General features: G+C 41.3%; 1 protein-coding gene and 1 pseudogene across 4 annotated transcripts in view; one reads left to right on the top strand and one right to left on the bottom strand.

Moving 5' to 3' along the window:
* Positions 1-4,912: 4,912 nt before the first annotated feature.
* On the bottom strand, positions 4,913-4,995 carry LOC112821450 (U4 spliceosomal RNA; annotated as a pseudogene).
* Positions 4,996-8,381: 3,386 nt separating this feature from the next.
* The window catches only part of USP34 (ubiquitin specific peptidase 34), a 257,260-nt gene continuing 249,633 nt past the window's right edge, over positions 8,382-16,008 (top strand). For all 4 annotated transcript variants that reach the window (XM_073897663.1, XM_073897665.1, XM_073897664.1 and 1 more), the window contains exon 1: positions 8,382-8,560. In XM_073897663.1, coding sequence (XP_073753764.1) covers positions 8,518-8,560 — 43 coding nt within the window. In that variant the 5' untranslated portion in view covers positions 8,382-8,517. The remainder of the gene's footprint in view (positions 8,561-16,008) is intronic.

Genomic DNA, 16,008 nt, shown 5'->3' on the forward strand with positions numbered 1-16,008 from the left:
TTTAGTTGACTTTTCAGCATTCAACAATTGTCATCTCCATCCTTTTTGACTACATCTTCTTTGGTTTAAATGGTACCAAAATCCCTCCCCCAGTATATTCTTTAAACTCTTTGAGACATCTTCTCTTCCCCTACTCACATTTTATTTTTAATTTTTTAAAAAGTTTATTTTTGGGGGAGTGCCTGGGTGGCTCAGTTGTTAAGCATCTGCCTTCAGCTTGGGTCATGATCCCAGGGTCCTGGGATGGAGTCCCACAACAGGCTCCTTGCTTAGCCCGAGGCCTGCTTCTCCCTCTGCCTGCTGCTCCCCCTGCTTGTACGCTCACTCTCTGTCAAATAAATAAAATCTTTTTTTTTTTTTTAAAGAGGGGACAGTTGAGGGAACTGGCTCTTTTGTTATTCATCATACCTGGAACTTTTCATGCTAAAGGTATAGCAGTTATCTTTCCCATTAAGTAAAGAGCTACCATACTAAGGGTTGTTTTCATATTTACGTTTGCAGTCCTGAACTTTATTTTGAGCTTTGGATTCAAATACCTGCCTGGTTGTTTGGCAACTCCTTCTGGTTACCTCATAGGCACCTCAAACTGAGTATTTCCCAAATAGTACTTGTCATTATTGATCCCATCTCCCTCTGGTCCTCCTTTAAGTGATCCCTAACTTGGTGAATGGCACCATCATTTACCCAGTTGGGCAAATACTCTTATCTGGAGACAGCCCTGATACTATTTTCCCCTCTCCCTATACCCATCAATCATGTCTTGTTCTTTTCACCCCCAAAATGTTTTTAGAATGGACTTCCTTTCCTCCATTTCTTTCCTATTACCCTAGTCCGAGCTATCATCTTTCTAGATTAATATTAATAACCCCTAGTTGTTCCTATCTCTAATCTATTCTCTACATATTAGCTGAATATATTTTTTAGTCTGAATATTTTAAAATAAAAACCTGATTGTATTGCTTAGGTACTTAAAAGCTTTCTATTGCTTTTAGGATCTAGGTGGGAATCTTAACAAAGTTTGCAGTGCTCTGCTGTGTCTGGCATGGGCCTTCTCTCCCAACTATGTTCTAGTCATACTGGCTTTACTTCTGTTCCTAGAGACAGGCAAGGGATTGTGTCTCAAGGGTTTTGCCTATGCCGTTCTCTTTATCTGCATGCCACTTCTATTAGTTTTCTATTGTTGCTGAAACCAATTACCACAAATTTAGTGGCTTAAAACTAAATTTGTTTTAACAAACATCATTTTACAGTTCTGTGAGTGGTCCAACATGGGTCTCATTGGACTAAATCAAGGTGTCGACAGGACTGGCTGGGATTCTTTCTGGAGGCTGAAGGGGAGGATCTGTTTCCCTGTCTTTTCCAGCTTCTTGGAGGCCACCCACATTTCTTAGCTCATGGCCCACTTGCTTCATCTTCAAAGCCAGGAATGTTGCATCTCTCCAAACATTTTGCATAGTTCCAGCTCCCTTTGCACAAAGCTGGGAATGGTTCTCTCATTTTTTTTTTAAAGATTTTATTTATTTATTTGGCAGAGAGAGACATAGCGAGAGAGGGAACACAAGCAGGGGGAGTTGGAGAGGGAGAAGCAGGCCTCCCCGCGGAGCAGGGAGCCCGATGTAAGGCTCAATCCCAGGACCCTGGGATCAGGCCCGAGCTGAAGGCAGACACTTAATGACTGAGCCACCCAGGCGCCCCTGGTTCTCTCATTTTAAAGCCCCATGTAATAAATTGAGCCCCCACGAATAGAAAATAATCTCCCTGTCTCAAGGTCTTTATCTGGAAAGTCCCTTTTGCCATGTAAGGTACCATATTCACAAATTCTGCAGATTAGGATATAGGCATCTTTGAGGGTTAGGGGCATTATTCTAACCACCACACTATTTTTTATGACTGCATTGGGCTACAGATACTCTAATAGTGGCTTTAGAGTTTTGTATTTGTTAGATAACCAAACATCTTATGTAGCAACAAACAGGCAGTTGCTAGCACTGATTCAGCTGTTCAACAACGCCACCAGGACTCAGGCCTTTTCTTTTTCCACTCTGCCATCTTCCATGCCTTGGCTTTTGTTTTTGCCTACAGGTTTATTGTTTCAGGATGGCTGCTGCCTTGTCAGATTATCATAATTATCTTCGAGGCAGACAGAAGAGGGAAAAGGGGTGTACCAGACGCTGTCACTGTGCTCTGCCCAAATCCCCTAGTTCTTATCACTTCAATGTACAGTGGCCAGACCTCCAACTGCGAATACCTACATTTCTATGCCCAAGGGTTTTCTTTAGCCGCTTGAGCAAGTAGTCTACTTTGCTGCCCACAACCTCTCCTCTGGCAACAAACAATGATTAAGGAGAGTAGATGTAAATATCCAACCTTCCTTGTTCCTTGCGTAGGATGAGTTTGTTTGTTTGCTTGTTTTTTGGGTAGGATGATTTTCAGGCACATGTTTTCTATTGGTTTGTAGAATTTACCAGGGGAATTAGGCTCTAGTTACTTAAGAGTAATTTAAGAGTTACTTAATCCTAAGGGATTACAGGGTTTGATAATGGATCTTGTATTGGATACTTACTCTCCCACTTCCTATCTCACTTCTCTACTATCCTACCAATGTTTCTTGGGGTGACATCAAAATAAAACTATTTCCACTTGTGTCCTCATCTCAGGATCTGCTTTGTAGGGAATTGAAACCAAGACAGGACATCATCTCCTTTCCTCCTTTTTTCTGTCTTTAAAGCAGACAGTTGGTGCTATAATGGCTAGTTTACAACTAAGAGGTGACAAGCCAAAATTTAGACAGTGAAATGGAAAGGAACAAAAACTTAGGTCCATATCCTTAAGCCACTGTACCAGCCCTGGATTGGATTGTCTACTGCCTGTTTGTTACAAGAGAAAAATAAGTCCTATTTGTTTAGGCCATTTTAAATTCAAAAATTGTTTACTTGCAGTCCAATGTGTCCCCAATACAAATAAACAGAAATAATTATAGAGAATAGTAAGAGCTATGAAAGAAATGAAGAGTACTATAATAGAATATTCTATTTAAAAAATTTTATTTATTATATCGACAGAGAAAGAGAACACGTGAGCAAACAGGGTGCTGATCAGCAGGCAGAGGGAGAGGGAGCAGACTCCCTGCTGAACAGGGAGCCCTATGTGGGGCTTGATCCCAGGACCCAGGATCATGACCTGAACTGAAGGCAGATGCTTAACCAACTGAGCCACCCGGGTGCCCCTATAATAGAATATTCTAGGGGAGGGGAGTTATTTTTTGAGATGATGTTTAAGTTGAAACTGTGAGGATAAGAGGTTAGCTATTTCAAAATTAAGACAGCATGTGCTAGGAAGAAACAACATTCACCAAGACCTAGAGCAGGAAAAGATTTTATGTTTGAAAGCAGACCAGTGTGGCTGAAATGTAACAAGAGTGAGGTTAAAAACCAGAGAGGTTGGGCAAGGCCCAAGTAGAGTTTATTCTAAATACAACAGGAAGAGGGTGTCTGGCTGGCTCAGTTGTTAAGAGCATGGGACTCTTGATCTCAGGGTCGTGAGTTTGAGCCCCACATCAGGTGTAGAGATTACTTAAATAAATACATATGTAAATGCAACGGGAATTATTGAAGGGTTTTTGTCAGCGAAGTGATATAATCCAATTTATTTATAAAAATAATCACTCTAGCAAGTTAAGAACCAAGCAGCGGTTTGCTGAGCTTATGTACAAACAATTGGGCTGGGTGCTGTGAAAAGAATAAAATAGCATACTTGCCTTCTAATAATGGTCCTATGTTCCACAAAACAGTGACAAGCGTGGGTGTGAGGGATAAGAGTAAATTCTGCAATAACTCTGGCCTCTGATAGTAACAAGCGGGCTTTAATTCCAAACTCGAGAAAAAAACCCTATGTTCAATAATAACAACCAGAATGTTAAGGGCAAATAATTTCACCAGCAATATTAGTTTTCCAAAGTTGTTTATGGTGAGGCTGGTTTTCAGGTAAGCAGCTAGGAATATATGACATATGTATTACGAACTCAAGAATTAGAAATTTCATAGATTATATAATTTTACTCAAAGCATGATTCTACCACTAGATGGTGACATGGATACAAAATATTGAAAACAGTCTTTTAGCTATTAAAGGTGTATAGTGATTGTTGATTACTGGTTGGAAATTCAGATTTTAAGAATCTAGGGATATTTTAGCAGAGATTTTGCCTCATCACACTATTTATTAAAGAGAGGGAAAACGTAAAAAAAAAAAAAAAGAGGGAGAGAGCACACATGCATGATGGGGAGGGCAAGAATCTTAAGTGGACTCCCTGCTGAGCATGGAGCCTGACCGTGGGCTCTATCCCACAACCCTGAGATCATGACTTGATTGGAAATCAAGAGTCCACACTCAACTGACTGAGCCACCCAGGTGCTGCCCTCCCCAACTTTTTAAAAGATTTTATTTATTTGGGGGGGGAGGGCACAGAGGGAGAGTGAGTTAGAGAATCAGACTTCCCACTGAGCAGAGAGCTTGAAGTGGGGCTCAATCCTAGGACGCTGAGATCATGACCTGAGCTGAAGGCAGATGCTTAACCGACTTGAGCCACCCAGGAGCCTCCCCTGCCCTCCCCTTTATAAAAGATTTTGAGAGAGAGCATGAGAAGAGGAGCCAGGAGAGGGAGAAGGCTCCTTGCTTGAGCCTGGCGTAAGGCTCGATCCCAAGACCCTGGAATCATGACCTGGGCCGAAGGCAAAAGCTTAACCTACTGAGCCACCCAGGTGTCCTGCCACCTCCCTTTTTTAAAGTAGGTTTCACACATTGTGGAGCCCAATGTAGGGCCTGAACTCACGACCAGGAGATCAAGACCTGAGCTGAGATCAAGAGTTGGATACCCAGCCGGCTGAGTCACCCAGGTGCCCCATCATCATACTTTTAGAATGTACATCTTTTAATTAGCAATAATCGCGCCTCGGATAAACCTCATTGGCTACGATACTGCCACTGCGCAAAGCTAGAATGTACATCTTTTAAATGTATGAAAAGGTCTTGTTGATACATATACTAAATCAGCACAGAAGAGTTAAGAGTCTAGTTAGGAGGCAGGTAGCCTTGTTTTTCATTGTCTCCTATGCCTTTGTGTTAACAAGCAGTTGAAGTAGATAAAGCGTTAGTAAACTACAGTGCACAGGCCAGATCTGGCAATTAAATGTTTTTGTATGGTTTGTGTGCTAAGAATGGTTTTATATATATATAAATATATATTTTTAAACTTTTCATTTTTTTTCTATTATTTATTTAGGAGGGAGAGAGAGAACAAGAGTGGGGGTGTGTGTGTGTGTGTATGTGTAAGGGGCAGAGGCAGAATCAGACTCCCCACTGAGCAGGGAGCCCATGTGGGGCTCGATACCAGGACCCTGAGATCATGACCTGAGCCAAAGGCAGATGCTTAATGACTGAGCCACACAGGCACCCTGGTTTTATATTTTTAAATAGTTGAAAATATCAAAAGAAAAATAGTATTTTGTGACATGTGAAAATATTAATTTCAAATTTCAGTGTCTATAAGTTTTATTGGAACACAGCCACACTTTTTCCATTATGTACCGTCTATAGTTGTTTTTGTTCTAACAGAGTTCAGTAGTTGTGATAGAAAGTTGGGGCACCTAGAGAGCCTAAAATATTTACTTTCTGGCCCTCTACAGGAAGTTTGTTGAGTTCTGAAGTGCTGACTAAAGAGTAATGATCATTTATGACAATAATACTCTAGATTCTCAAAGCATTTTATTTTATTCTTTTAAAAGATTTGAGAGAGCACAAGTGGAAGAGGCAGAGAGAATCTCACAGATTCCACACTAAGCACAGAGCCTGATGTAGGGCTTCATCTCATGACCCTGAGATCACCAGCTGAGCTGAGCCGAAACCAAGAGTCAGATGCCTAAAGACTGCACCACCCAGGTGCCCCTCAGAGAATTTTAAATCAAGTATCATTTCACATAACTTTGTAAAGGAAAAAAAAAAAAACTAGGAAGCAATTATTAAAAAATTTTCTTTAAAGATCAGACTGTGTCAGGGCGCTTGGGTGGCTCAGTTTGGTTAAGCGTCTGCCTTTGGCTCAGGTCATGATCCCAGGGTCCTGGGATGGAGTCCCACATCGGGCTCCCTGCTCAGCGGGAAGCCTGTTTCTCCCTCCTACACTCCCTCTGTGTTCCTGCTCTCACTCTGTCAAATAAATAAATAAAATCTTTAAAAAAAAAAGATCAGACTGTGTCTTCAATATATCCTAGAAGTACTCCACATGTATGGTAATAGTTGTCCTCACTTTCTGTATCAGCAATGTGTTTGGCCACAAGTAATGGAAACAGTGGCTTAAGGAAAATGCGACAGACAAGCAATCTGGGGGGGACTGCTGTTCTAGGATGTATCAGAGACCCACCACACCTTATTTTTCTGCATTATCAACTTCATAGTTAGCTTTTATCCTGTTTATAGTTTCACTGTAAAAAGCAAAAACAAACGCTAGACAACAGATGCTGTATTACTTTGTAAATCAAAACTATGTTTCAGACAGAAAGAAGGGTTAAGGGTAATGACTACTGAATTTGTCCCCCTTTTTTAGTAATGGGCAATTCTTTCCAAAAGATCCACTCTGCAGATTTCTGGTCACATTTCACTGGCAAGGACTCAAACACAGGTTCACCCCTACTATGATTGTTTTAAACCAGTAGCAAATATTCCTTGGGGCTTTCCTTCTGGAATTCAAAATCTCTAGCTGCCACCTGAAAAACAAAACAAAATTTGGATTTGGCAAGTTTCCCTGTTGGTAGTTAAGAGGGGTGGGTGGGAATGGATGCTGGATGGTCAAGGAGAAAAGTCAAGTCTGCAGAAACCCAAGTTTTATAGTAAAGATGGAAAAGGAAGATTAAATAGAGTATCTCCACAGCTCTGAAGGATCACCTGCTCCTATGGAGCACTGTAAAACAGGTGGGCAGAAACTATACCATCAAGTTCAAGCAGCAGAAAGGTAAACAATACCGGCAAGGTGGTCCTGGCATGGAAAGATGGTGGGACAGAACCTCCATAAAATCTTTTAAAAGAATTACTACAGGGTCTGAATAGCTGCTCCGGTTATAGTTCTAAGATTAGGTACACTCCCTTTTGGACTGTTCGGTCACATCTCCATAAAAACATACTAGATATAGAAATCAGTGAGGATAGGAGAAAAATTTTCCTAATGTTAACTAGTTGTTAACCAACTTGAGCTGAAGTGTCCCCTTTCCTTCACCTGTTCATTTTGTCCCTATCTTAATACCCTGGCGATTTGCTCTTCGCTGAGAAGCATAATATGCTATTTCAGGTGAAGAGCTGAGGACCGGTAATTGGTGCAGGGCCCTCTCGCGTAAAAGGGAGGAGATGCCATGTGAACGCTCTTCACTCCGCCATTTCTTGTCACATCAAGGTGTCTTACTGCTCGAGGACGGATGAGCCTTACAGAATCGAGGGTAGCGATCAACACAGATGCAGGTTACGCCGCCCCTGGGCTGTTCCATTCTCACAAAGGCCCGCGGGGAGAGGGCCGTGTGCCCCAACTCGGGCTGCAGGGTCGCTCCGGCCCGGCTCCCCTTTGAACCCCTGCCTCCCCCACCCCAAAAACCCGAGAGCGGGGAGGGAGAAATCGCCACCAATCCCTCTTCGTGGGCCCGGAGGAAAAATGGCGAAGCGCAAGGGCGGGGAACAGGGCGGCGCGAGTGACCCGGCGCTCGCTAAACCTCGCAGCCCGCGAAGTGGAACGCGGTGGGCGACGCCGCGCAACCGCGGGCCGCTCGGTGTCTCCGCCATCTTCTCCTACTCACCCGGACTCCCCCCGCAGCCGCGCTGGCTTCGTGTTTCCCTTCCGGCCGCTGACAGAGATCCGGGCTGGGCGGGGTGGGCGAGCGCGCCGAGGGGGTGGACCGAGGGCGGGGAGGCCGGACGGAAGAGGAAAGGGAGGGCGGTGAGCCGGCCGCGGCGGGGTGTGGAGCGTGCGGCGTGTGTGCGGAGGGAAAGGTGGGAGGGCGGGAGGCGAAGAGAGGCAGGGAGGCGGAGGAATGAGAGCGCGAGGCGTTTCTCGTCGGCTCCTTCGCTCGGGCGGAAAAAGCCGAGCGCAGCCCGAACGCTCTATTAAAATGGCGGCGGCGTCAGCGGTGGCCGCGGCGTCTGGTCGGTGAAGTGACTCTGCTGCTTCTCTCCCCACCCGCCCCCTCCCTCCCTCTCCCCTCCCCCCGTCCTTCCCCCCCTTCCCCGCCGCCCGCGCCTCCGCGCCCCTCCGGCCGGCGCACCTCCCCTCGCCCCCCTCCTCTCCCCCGCCCGCTCCGGGGACCGCCGGCCCCCTCCCCCATACTCCTGCTCTCCGCCCCGTCCCCGCCGCCGCCCGCCCTCGTTGCCTCCCCGCCCCGCCGGCCGGCCGGCCCCCTCCTCCGCCTCTCTCCCCTCCCCCCCGCCGGTCGGGATCAGTCAGTGCGATCCGAAGCGGGGGAGGGGGGGGGCGGCGGCCGAACGATGTGCGAGAACTGCGCAGACCTGGTGGAGGTGTTAAATGAAAGTAAGTAGACGCGGCGGCGGCCTGTGGGGGTGCACAGTTTGGGGGCCCCGCGCAGCTCCCCGGGCTGCCGAGGCCTGCGGGAGGCGACGGCCAAGCCGGGTGGCGTGCGGGCCTAGCGCCCAGGGAAGGTGCGCGGTGGCGCGGCCGCCGCGGCGCCTCGGGCCCAACCCGGCCCGGTTACCTGGGCGCCCGAGAGGGGGCCGCTCCGGAGCTCCGGCCAGGCCGCGCCTGGGCGGTCTCACCTCTCGGAAAGTTTCCTCATTACAGGTGTCAATTAACGAAGGCACTAATGAGCCTTCGCCTCCTTCGTCCTGCGGGGAAGGTGAAGGGAGGTGGGGTCCGAGGACGAAGCTTTCCTCCGCAGTCCGAACCCTTCGGCCCTCCGGCCGCCCTCTTTGATTTTCAGCGTGCTGCTGAGGAGGCCTCTTTTACCTGCTAATTTTCATTAAACTCCCTGGGAGGAGGTTGGTGGTTTTCCCCTCCCTTGGGGGTGTGTGGGTGTATTAAACCTTTCTGCCAGCCCTGAAATAGCTGAAAATGAACGGTGATAGTCATGATTGGAACCTTCATACCTATTTTTTTTTTAATTAATAGTGTTTCTTCTTAGTGTACCATTCGTCGTTTTAATAGTAAATTTTATTAAGGAGAGCACTGTACTACAAATAATCATCCCGGGATAGTCATGGCCTGTCTCCTGGAATGAAAGGCCTTATTCCTTACACTTTTGATTATTAAAGAGCGTACACTGATTTTTTTTGGGGGGGGGGCAGATTCTTTTATTTCCGACCCTTGTAAGATAGTATTTGAACCTAAAGAAACAAGCTGTATTGCAAGTTCACTGTTTCTGGGCCCAAAGGCCTAGTTGTTTGAGGTGCATTAGATCAAAGATTACAAAAACTTGATTGTTGAGAAAATGCTCATTTACGAACTGCTTATGTGGGTTTTGGATTTATGTTGGGATATTTCCCAAAACTTCCAAACTACCTCTTTTCTAATATTCTTTAAGGCAGTGGGTTTATAAAATGTATCATCTTGTTTGTGTTTGAATTTTACTTGATTATTTATATGCTTGAATTTCACTTCAATAACCCAAGGCAGTAATAAAAGTGGAATAGTTCTAGGTTACTTTGAACTGTGAGTTTACTTTCTGACAGGTGGAAGCAGGTTTTGCACTTATTCAAACTGGACTTTCCAATGTTTATGTTATTCTAAATTTTCCTAGAATTTTAAGGTTATTTGTATTTATATTGAGATACTTTTGGTGCAGGTGTTTTATGATACGGTGATTAGGTAAAGTCCTTGGTACTTACTTCAGTGAACTATTTTAGTATCTCAGATGTAAGTTGTGTGATTATGGTTTTATTAAATTGGGAAAAGAATATCTTTGCTCTCTAATAGAAGAAAAAAACTGCTTTTAGTAATTTTTTGGTGTTTCAAGTTATTTTAAACTCAACTAGAAAAACTACCTTTAAACAGTATCTAAAGAAACTAAAGTTTGTTAATCTCTAATCTTTTGAAAAGAGATGATGAAAGTTCTTACTGAAAATTCTTTGGGAAACCCCTAGAACTTTGTTTAGAAGCACTCAAAAATGCAGTGGATTTATGGAAACAAAAATGTAGAGAATCTTGAAGTAGAATTTGGCTTTTATTACCTTTAATTATATACAGTTAGTGGAACCAGTTTCACAAAATTTGGCCATGCAGACCCTCTAAGAAACCTGTCTTAATGAACAAATACTAAGGATTTTCTATTTGTGTATAAGCCGGTGGTCTTTAAAAATACTTAGGACAATTTCTTAATATTTCCTTTAAGGCTCAGTTTAAAAATTTGCCTCCTAGACGTTAATCTCACAATGATGCTTCCTTTTTTTTTAATTACTTAGCAATTTTATTGGTAGGTTATACCAAACAATTACAAGTTGATTTTTTTTTTCCCTGTAGACTGAAAATTGTTTTCATTGTTCTTTTCTATAGTTCTTGTATCCCAAACATAAGAGGCTTAAGTTTCTTGAGAACAGAGGGTCTTACTTTATCTCATTATAGTAACATTTATCCATGACTGGGTAGAATCATGATGGTTGGAACTTGATAAAACCTGTTGAAGTAGGTTATAGGTCTTTCTTGAAATCTCGCTCACAATAACTATTAAGTCTATACCAAAAACCTATTTCTTGTCAAATTTACCAACAGTGATGAAACTTAAAAGAAGTCTGCCTGGACACACCATTGTTACATAAAAATTTTGTGCTTTGAGTGAAAGGGTAGACATAATGCGGATAGTACTGCTTTCTATCTGATATGCACAGAGGGTTTGATAACGGTAGGGACTTCAAATATTTATTTAAAATTCTGGCAGACCGTAATTTGGTTAAAATAAAAGTTGGTAACAAAAGATTGTAAATAGTCTGCTGTTGTCATCAGTTTTTGATGAGAGAATTAATATTACCATTTATACCTCTAGTCCTGCTGAGAATCTGAAGCTGTGCACTCTCACCATGGAAACATACAGGTATACAGGCACAGTTTTGCCTGCAGTTTAAGGACCCGTTGAAGCCTGTCCAAGGAACCAGGCTAAGAACCCCATAATAAGGACCCCCACATCCCCTTTTTAAATAGTCTTCACAGATATCCTAAAACTTAAAATTACATTTTAAAATAATGTTTGGCTTTAGTGTTAGAATAACCAATCTCAACAATAACTAACATTTAAGTTTCTCTTTTCCTTTCAGTGCTTTATTTTTTTAATAAGGACATTTTAAAGGCTTGGGTTGTATTTAGTTGATTTGTTTACTATCAGTTTGTGGGTTTGCATTCAGTTTAGGAATGTATTGAGTTAATTTGGCTACTATCAGTTTGTGGGTTTGCATTCAGTTTAGGAAATAGTTTTAAGTGTATATTCCTTTGTTTATTCTGTTGAATTTGTATATTTGCAGCTTTTCTAGCTATTTTTTGTAACCAGTTTACTAAGTCCAGAGCATTTCTGGGTGTTGAGAAGTTGGAGGCCTGAAGTTTTGCTTTGGGCCATCAGCATAGCTATCTCAGTAGTAAGTTGAAGTCATTATTTGCCTCAGTAAAGTAAATTTCTATGAGAGAAGACTGAAATGGCTTTAAATGTAGATGTTATTCTATGGGTGTGTTTAGTGAATTACAGTTTACCAAATGTAGCATTTAAACAAAGACTATTTATTTGTCCCTCCTCATTATCCTTGAAGATGGGCAGGAGCAAGTATTGGTATCTAAGTTTTAGAGGTAAAGAAATTGGAATCTCAGAAAGGCTAAATGGTTTGCCAGGTAAAGATCACCTGTCACTTGCTTAGCTAGTAGTCCTATCTAAGCTTGAACTCAGGATACTGTGATAACAGTATTTGCAGAATAATTGTTTGCATTATTTTTAAAGCAGAATACTTGAGTGAGCAGTTTGTGTTGAGTACTTTATCAACTCTTTGAGGTAGGTACTCTGTCACCCTTTTCAGATAAGAGAACCAAGATTTAGGGTTTATATAACTTGCTTAGAGTCACATGACTATATTTGGTGGAGCCAGGATTTGAACAGGACTTAATCTCAGGTCAGGCTAAAAAGGCCATGCTCTTACTAGTTATGCTATGCTGTGTAAACTTTATGATGATCTGTTTGAATGGAAGACATTGTGAATATACTGTTTGACAGAATAAAAAATTAGTATTTTTTTTTGTATTTTCACAACTTCAGGCATAATGCCATTGTAACTGTAGTAGGAATTTAAGAGCGGTTGTCTTTAAGTAGCTGAATGGAATCTAAATATTGTTAGCAATGAGTCCTTTAATAAACCATGCATTTCTGGAGGGTTTTTTTGATTGTAAGTATATAGGCACTAATTAATTAAATCATTAGTAACAGTATTTTTTGGTTGACCTATAATTCTAAAATTTTAAGTGATTCCTAAAATTGGAAATCTGATTTTACAGTACAAAGTCCCAAATTACGAATTTTTACTTGGTGATCTAGTTAAGTATCACTTAACCAATTAATATTTGAAGTAGTATTCATGATTTCAGTTCATATATTTTTATAGTATAACTTAGTAACCATAAAGCACTACCAACATGGAGTAATTATGTAAGTTATCTGCATTGTAGTGATAACTGTTAATGAGCTTTAGCACTGTATTCATGAAACATGTTAACATTCTTGTATGTTTAATGATAGTATCTATCTGATTTAAAAGTATTTCTAATGTGTAGATAGTGTGTATTAATAATAATTTTTACACTTTCAGAAAGAGAAAGAAACTTTCCAATAATGGCTTGACCGAGGTGTGACAGACCCTAGCTAAAGGGGTTGAGCCGCCTTTCTCTTTTTTACTTTAATTTTTTCTTAATTATAAAGGTTGTATATTCTCATTGTAGAGATACTGAAAACTGTAAATCTAATCATCCAGTGATGATTCCTGTTGATGCTTTGAAATATTTTTGGTACACATTTACATTTCTAAGAATGAGATACATGTAGTTTAATATCTAGCTGCACCTAATGTTTAATGTTTCTAGTTTCACCTAATGTTTTGTTTGCTCATTTTCCTTAGTAACCTTTTTGAAAACATACTTTTTGTGTCATAGTATTTCATTTTGTACAAGATTTAATATTTTTCTATTGTATGTTTGTTTCCAGTTCTTATGTTATAAATAATGCTGCAAGTGAGCATCCTGTATATAAATCTTTTAGTGACATTACTGTTTTTTAGGTAGATTTCTAGAAGTTATCACTGTGTCAAAAATATAAACATACTTTTGTTTGTATTGTGTACCTGCTCTTCAGAAAGGATATACTGATTTCCATTCTTTATTGTCTGCACAATGTGGGCACTTGTACCGAATATTATCCTTGAAAAAGTTATTTTGGTGAAAATTGTAATAGCTAGTTACTAGTAAGTTTGAACACTCATACTTTTATTGGCTATTTGCATTTTTTAATACAGTGCCTGTGTTCTTTTTCTGCTTTTCAAGTTTTAATGTTTTGTGTAATTCCCTTGTAAGAGTTGCTCACTTACTAACCCTTGGTCATATTCACCACATACATTTTTTTCCTTCCCTCCTCCCCCCCTTTTTTTAATGTGGTCTCTACACCCAGTGTGGGGCTCAAATTCACGACCCTGAGATCAGGAGTTGGATGCTCTGCTGACTGAGCCAGCTAGGTGCCCCTTCCCTGTTTTTTTGTTTTCTTTTTCATTTGGGTGTTTTTAATTACAGGTCTTGAACAAATGTTTTATATTGTGCAGCTTCTTCTGCAGAGTTGCCTGTCTAAAACACAGTATATGATTATCATATTATCTGCTTAAACTGTCACAGATCTTCATTGCTTGAAGAATAAAATACTAATTTCTTAGCCTGATATATATCATAGCACAATTTGGCCCAAACTCTTCCTAGCTTCAGATCTCACTTTTTTGGTGAGGTCTTCTTAAATTTTTCCCAACCCCTCTTGAAATAACTAATATCCTTTAGTTTAGAATACGTACTTACATTATACCCCTTCTTTCTTTTTCTTTTCTTTTTTTTAAATTAACATCCGCCTTCCTTGCTGGATGATGAACTCCTTAGAGTCAGGGGCCATGTTTTCTTCTTTTCCCAATCCTTAATATAGTGCCTTATAGAGAATAGGTAAATATTTAAGGGGTGCCTGGGTGGCTCAGTTGTTAAGTGTCTGCCTTCGGCTCAGGTGATGATCCCAGAGTCTTGGGATTGAGCCCCGCGTTGGGTTCCTTGCTCACAGGAAACCTGCTTCTTCTCCCACTCCCTCTGATTGTGTTCCCTCTCTTGCTGTGTCTTTCTGTTAAATAATAAATAAAATCTTAAAAAAAAAATAGGTAAATATTTTAGTTAATGAAAGGTTTTTGTAGAAGAAGGATGTGATTGCCTAGTTAAATCAGTATTCTTGGGCCTATAGTCAGTAATGACCTACATTTTTTAAAGTAAGCTCTACACCCCATGTGGGGCTTGAACTCAACCTTAAGATCAGGAGTACATGCTCCGCTGACTGAGCCAGCCAGGTGCCCCTAATCAGTATGTTGTAGATATGAGAGTTTCTGGCAGAAGTATGCTGTAAGTATCATGTATACTGCTTTTTATTACCTTATTCCTGAATTAATAGGCATATGCTTATAAAAAAATACCCGCCCTAAGCGTTTTCTAAATTAATATGCATTGCAGAAAGGCAAAAATTAGTTGTTTCTACATAGGTGGTGAGCTTTGTGTCCATGACATGAACTTTGACTAAATTACTTTTATTTAGGACTTTATATGCCAGGAAAGCATTTGGACGTTTTGCCTTTTAATGTGATTAACACCTGTTAATGAGATTTTTTTTTTTCCTCAAATCCCTTAGAAGTTAAAAACATTCTCCAAATGTGTTCATTGACAGTTGATGTGGTATAAACCCGGCCTCTTCTTGCACTTTCCTTACTGTGGTTGAAGATTGATTTCTCTTCCTGCTTTGGCCATAACCTCTTCTAGAAAACTTAGGTTGCTTATATCCCTTGGAAGAACCTACTTCTCTAGCTATTGCTGATTGGATTCCAGATAGACTCCTGACCTGATGGATTGGTGGGGCTGCTGTTCAGTCAGATTTCTCCTGTCAGAATGTTTGAACCAAAGAGCCTGGTAGCTGTGAGCTGCTGAACTAGAGTAGGTGCTTTGGGAAGCTGATGGGAGGGAGCAAAAACATTGAGGAAGTGGAGGCAGCTGTTTGCAGAAGAGAATTGGGGCAAATTTGTGGAAACTGTTGACATGGAAGCTCCATAAAGAGATGGAAGATAATACCGTGGTGGCTTTCCAGTACCGAAGCTAGAGCTCTTTTGGCACTGTCTCTCCTATACATACCATTTGAGTTAATGTTCAAGCAAAAGAGTTTTGTTTCAAGTAATGTGCCTTGATGAGCTTTCCTGTATTGGAGCATATTCCTTATGATTCATGAATAAGGTAATAAAAAGCAATATATATGATATAATCATCAGCTACAGCATACTTCAGCCAGAAACTGAGTGCTTCATTGTAATCTGGAGTAAGTTCTTGGAACATGTTGGGCAAGTGTCATCTGTAGTGTTTGGTGGCAGGAGAAAACCTAACTCCTTTCATTAATTACTTCTCTACCAGGATGTTTAGTGTTTTTCAAAAGAATGCAAGTACCTTTGTTGTTTCTGGGAAAGAAACCTGTCTCCCCCCCAATAGTATAGAAAATAATAAAGATAATTAGGAAAAGCTGAAACTCTGCTTACCAAAGAAATTGTCCATGTTTTAATAAATATCTTGTAAGTTGTTCTTGCTTTCCTTACATATAACTTTCCTTATACACATTATTTTATGTAAAAAGCTAATTACATTTTTTTTTTAAGATTTTATTTGAGAGAGCGAGAGAGAGTGTGCATGCATGAGCAGCAGGGGGGAGGGGGGCAGAGGGAGAAGGAGAAGCAGAC

This window comes from Callorhinus ursinus, unplaced genomic scaffold (assembly GCF_003265705.2).
Source record: "Callorhinus ursinus isolate GAN/ISIS: 27379988/994484 unplaced genomic scaffold, GSC_fseal_2.0 scaffold10, whole genome shotgun sequence".
Classification (NCBI taxonomy): Eukaryota; Metazoa; Chordata; class Mammalia; order Carnivora; family Otariidae; genus Callorhinus; species Callorhinus ursinus.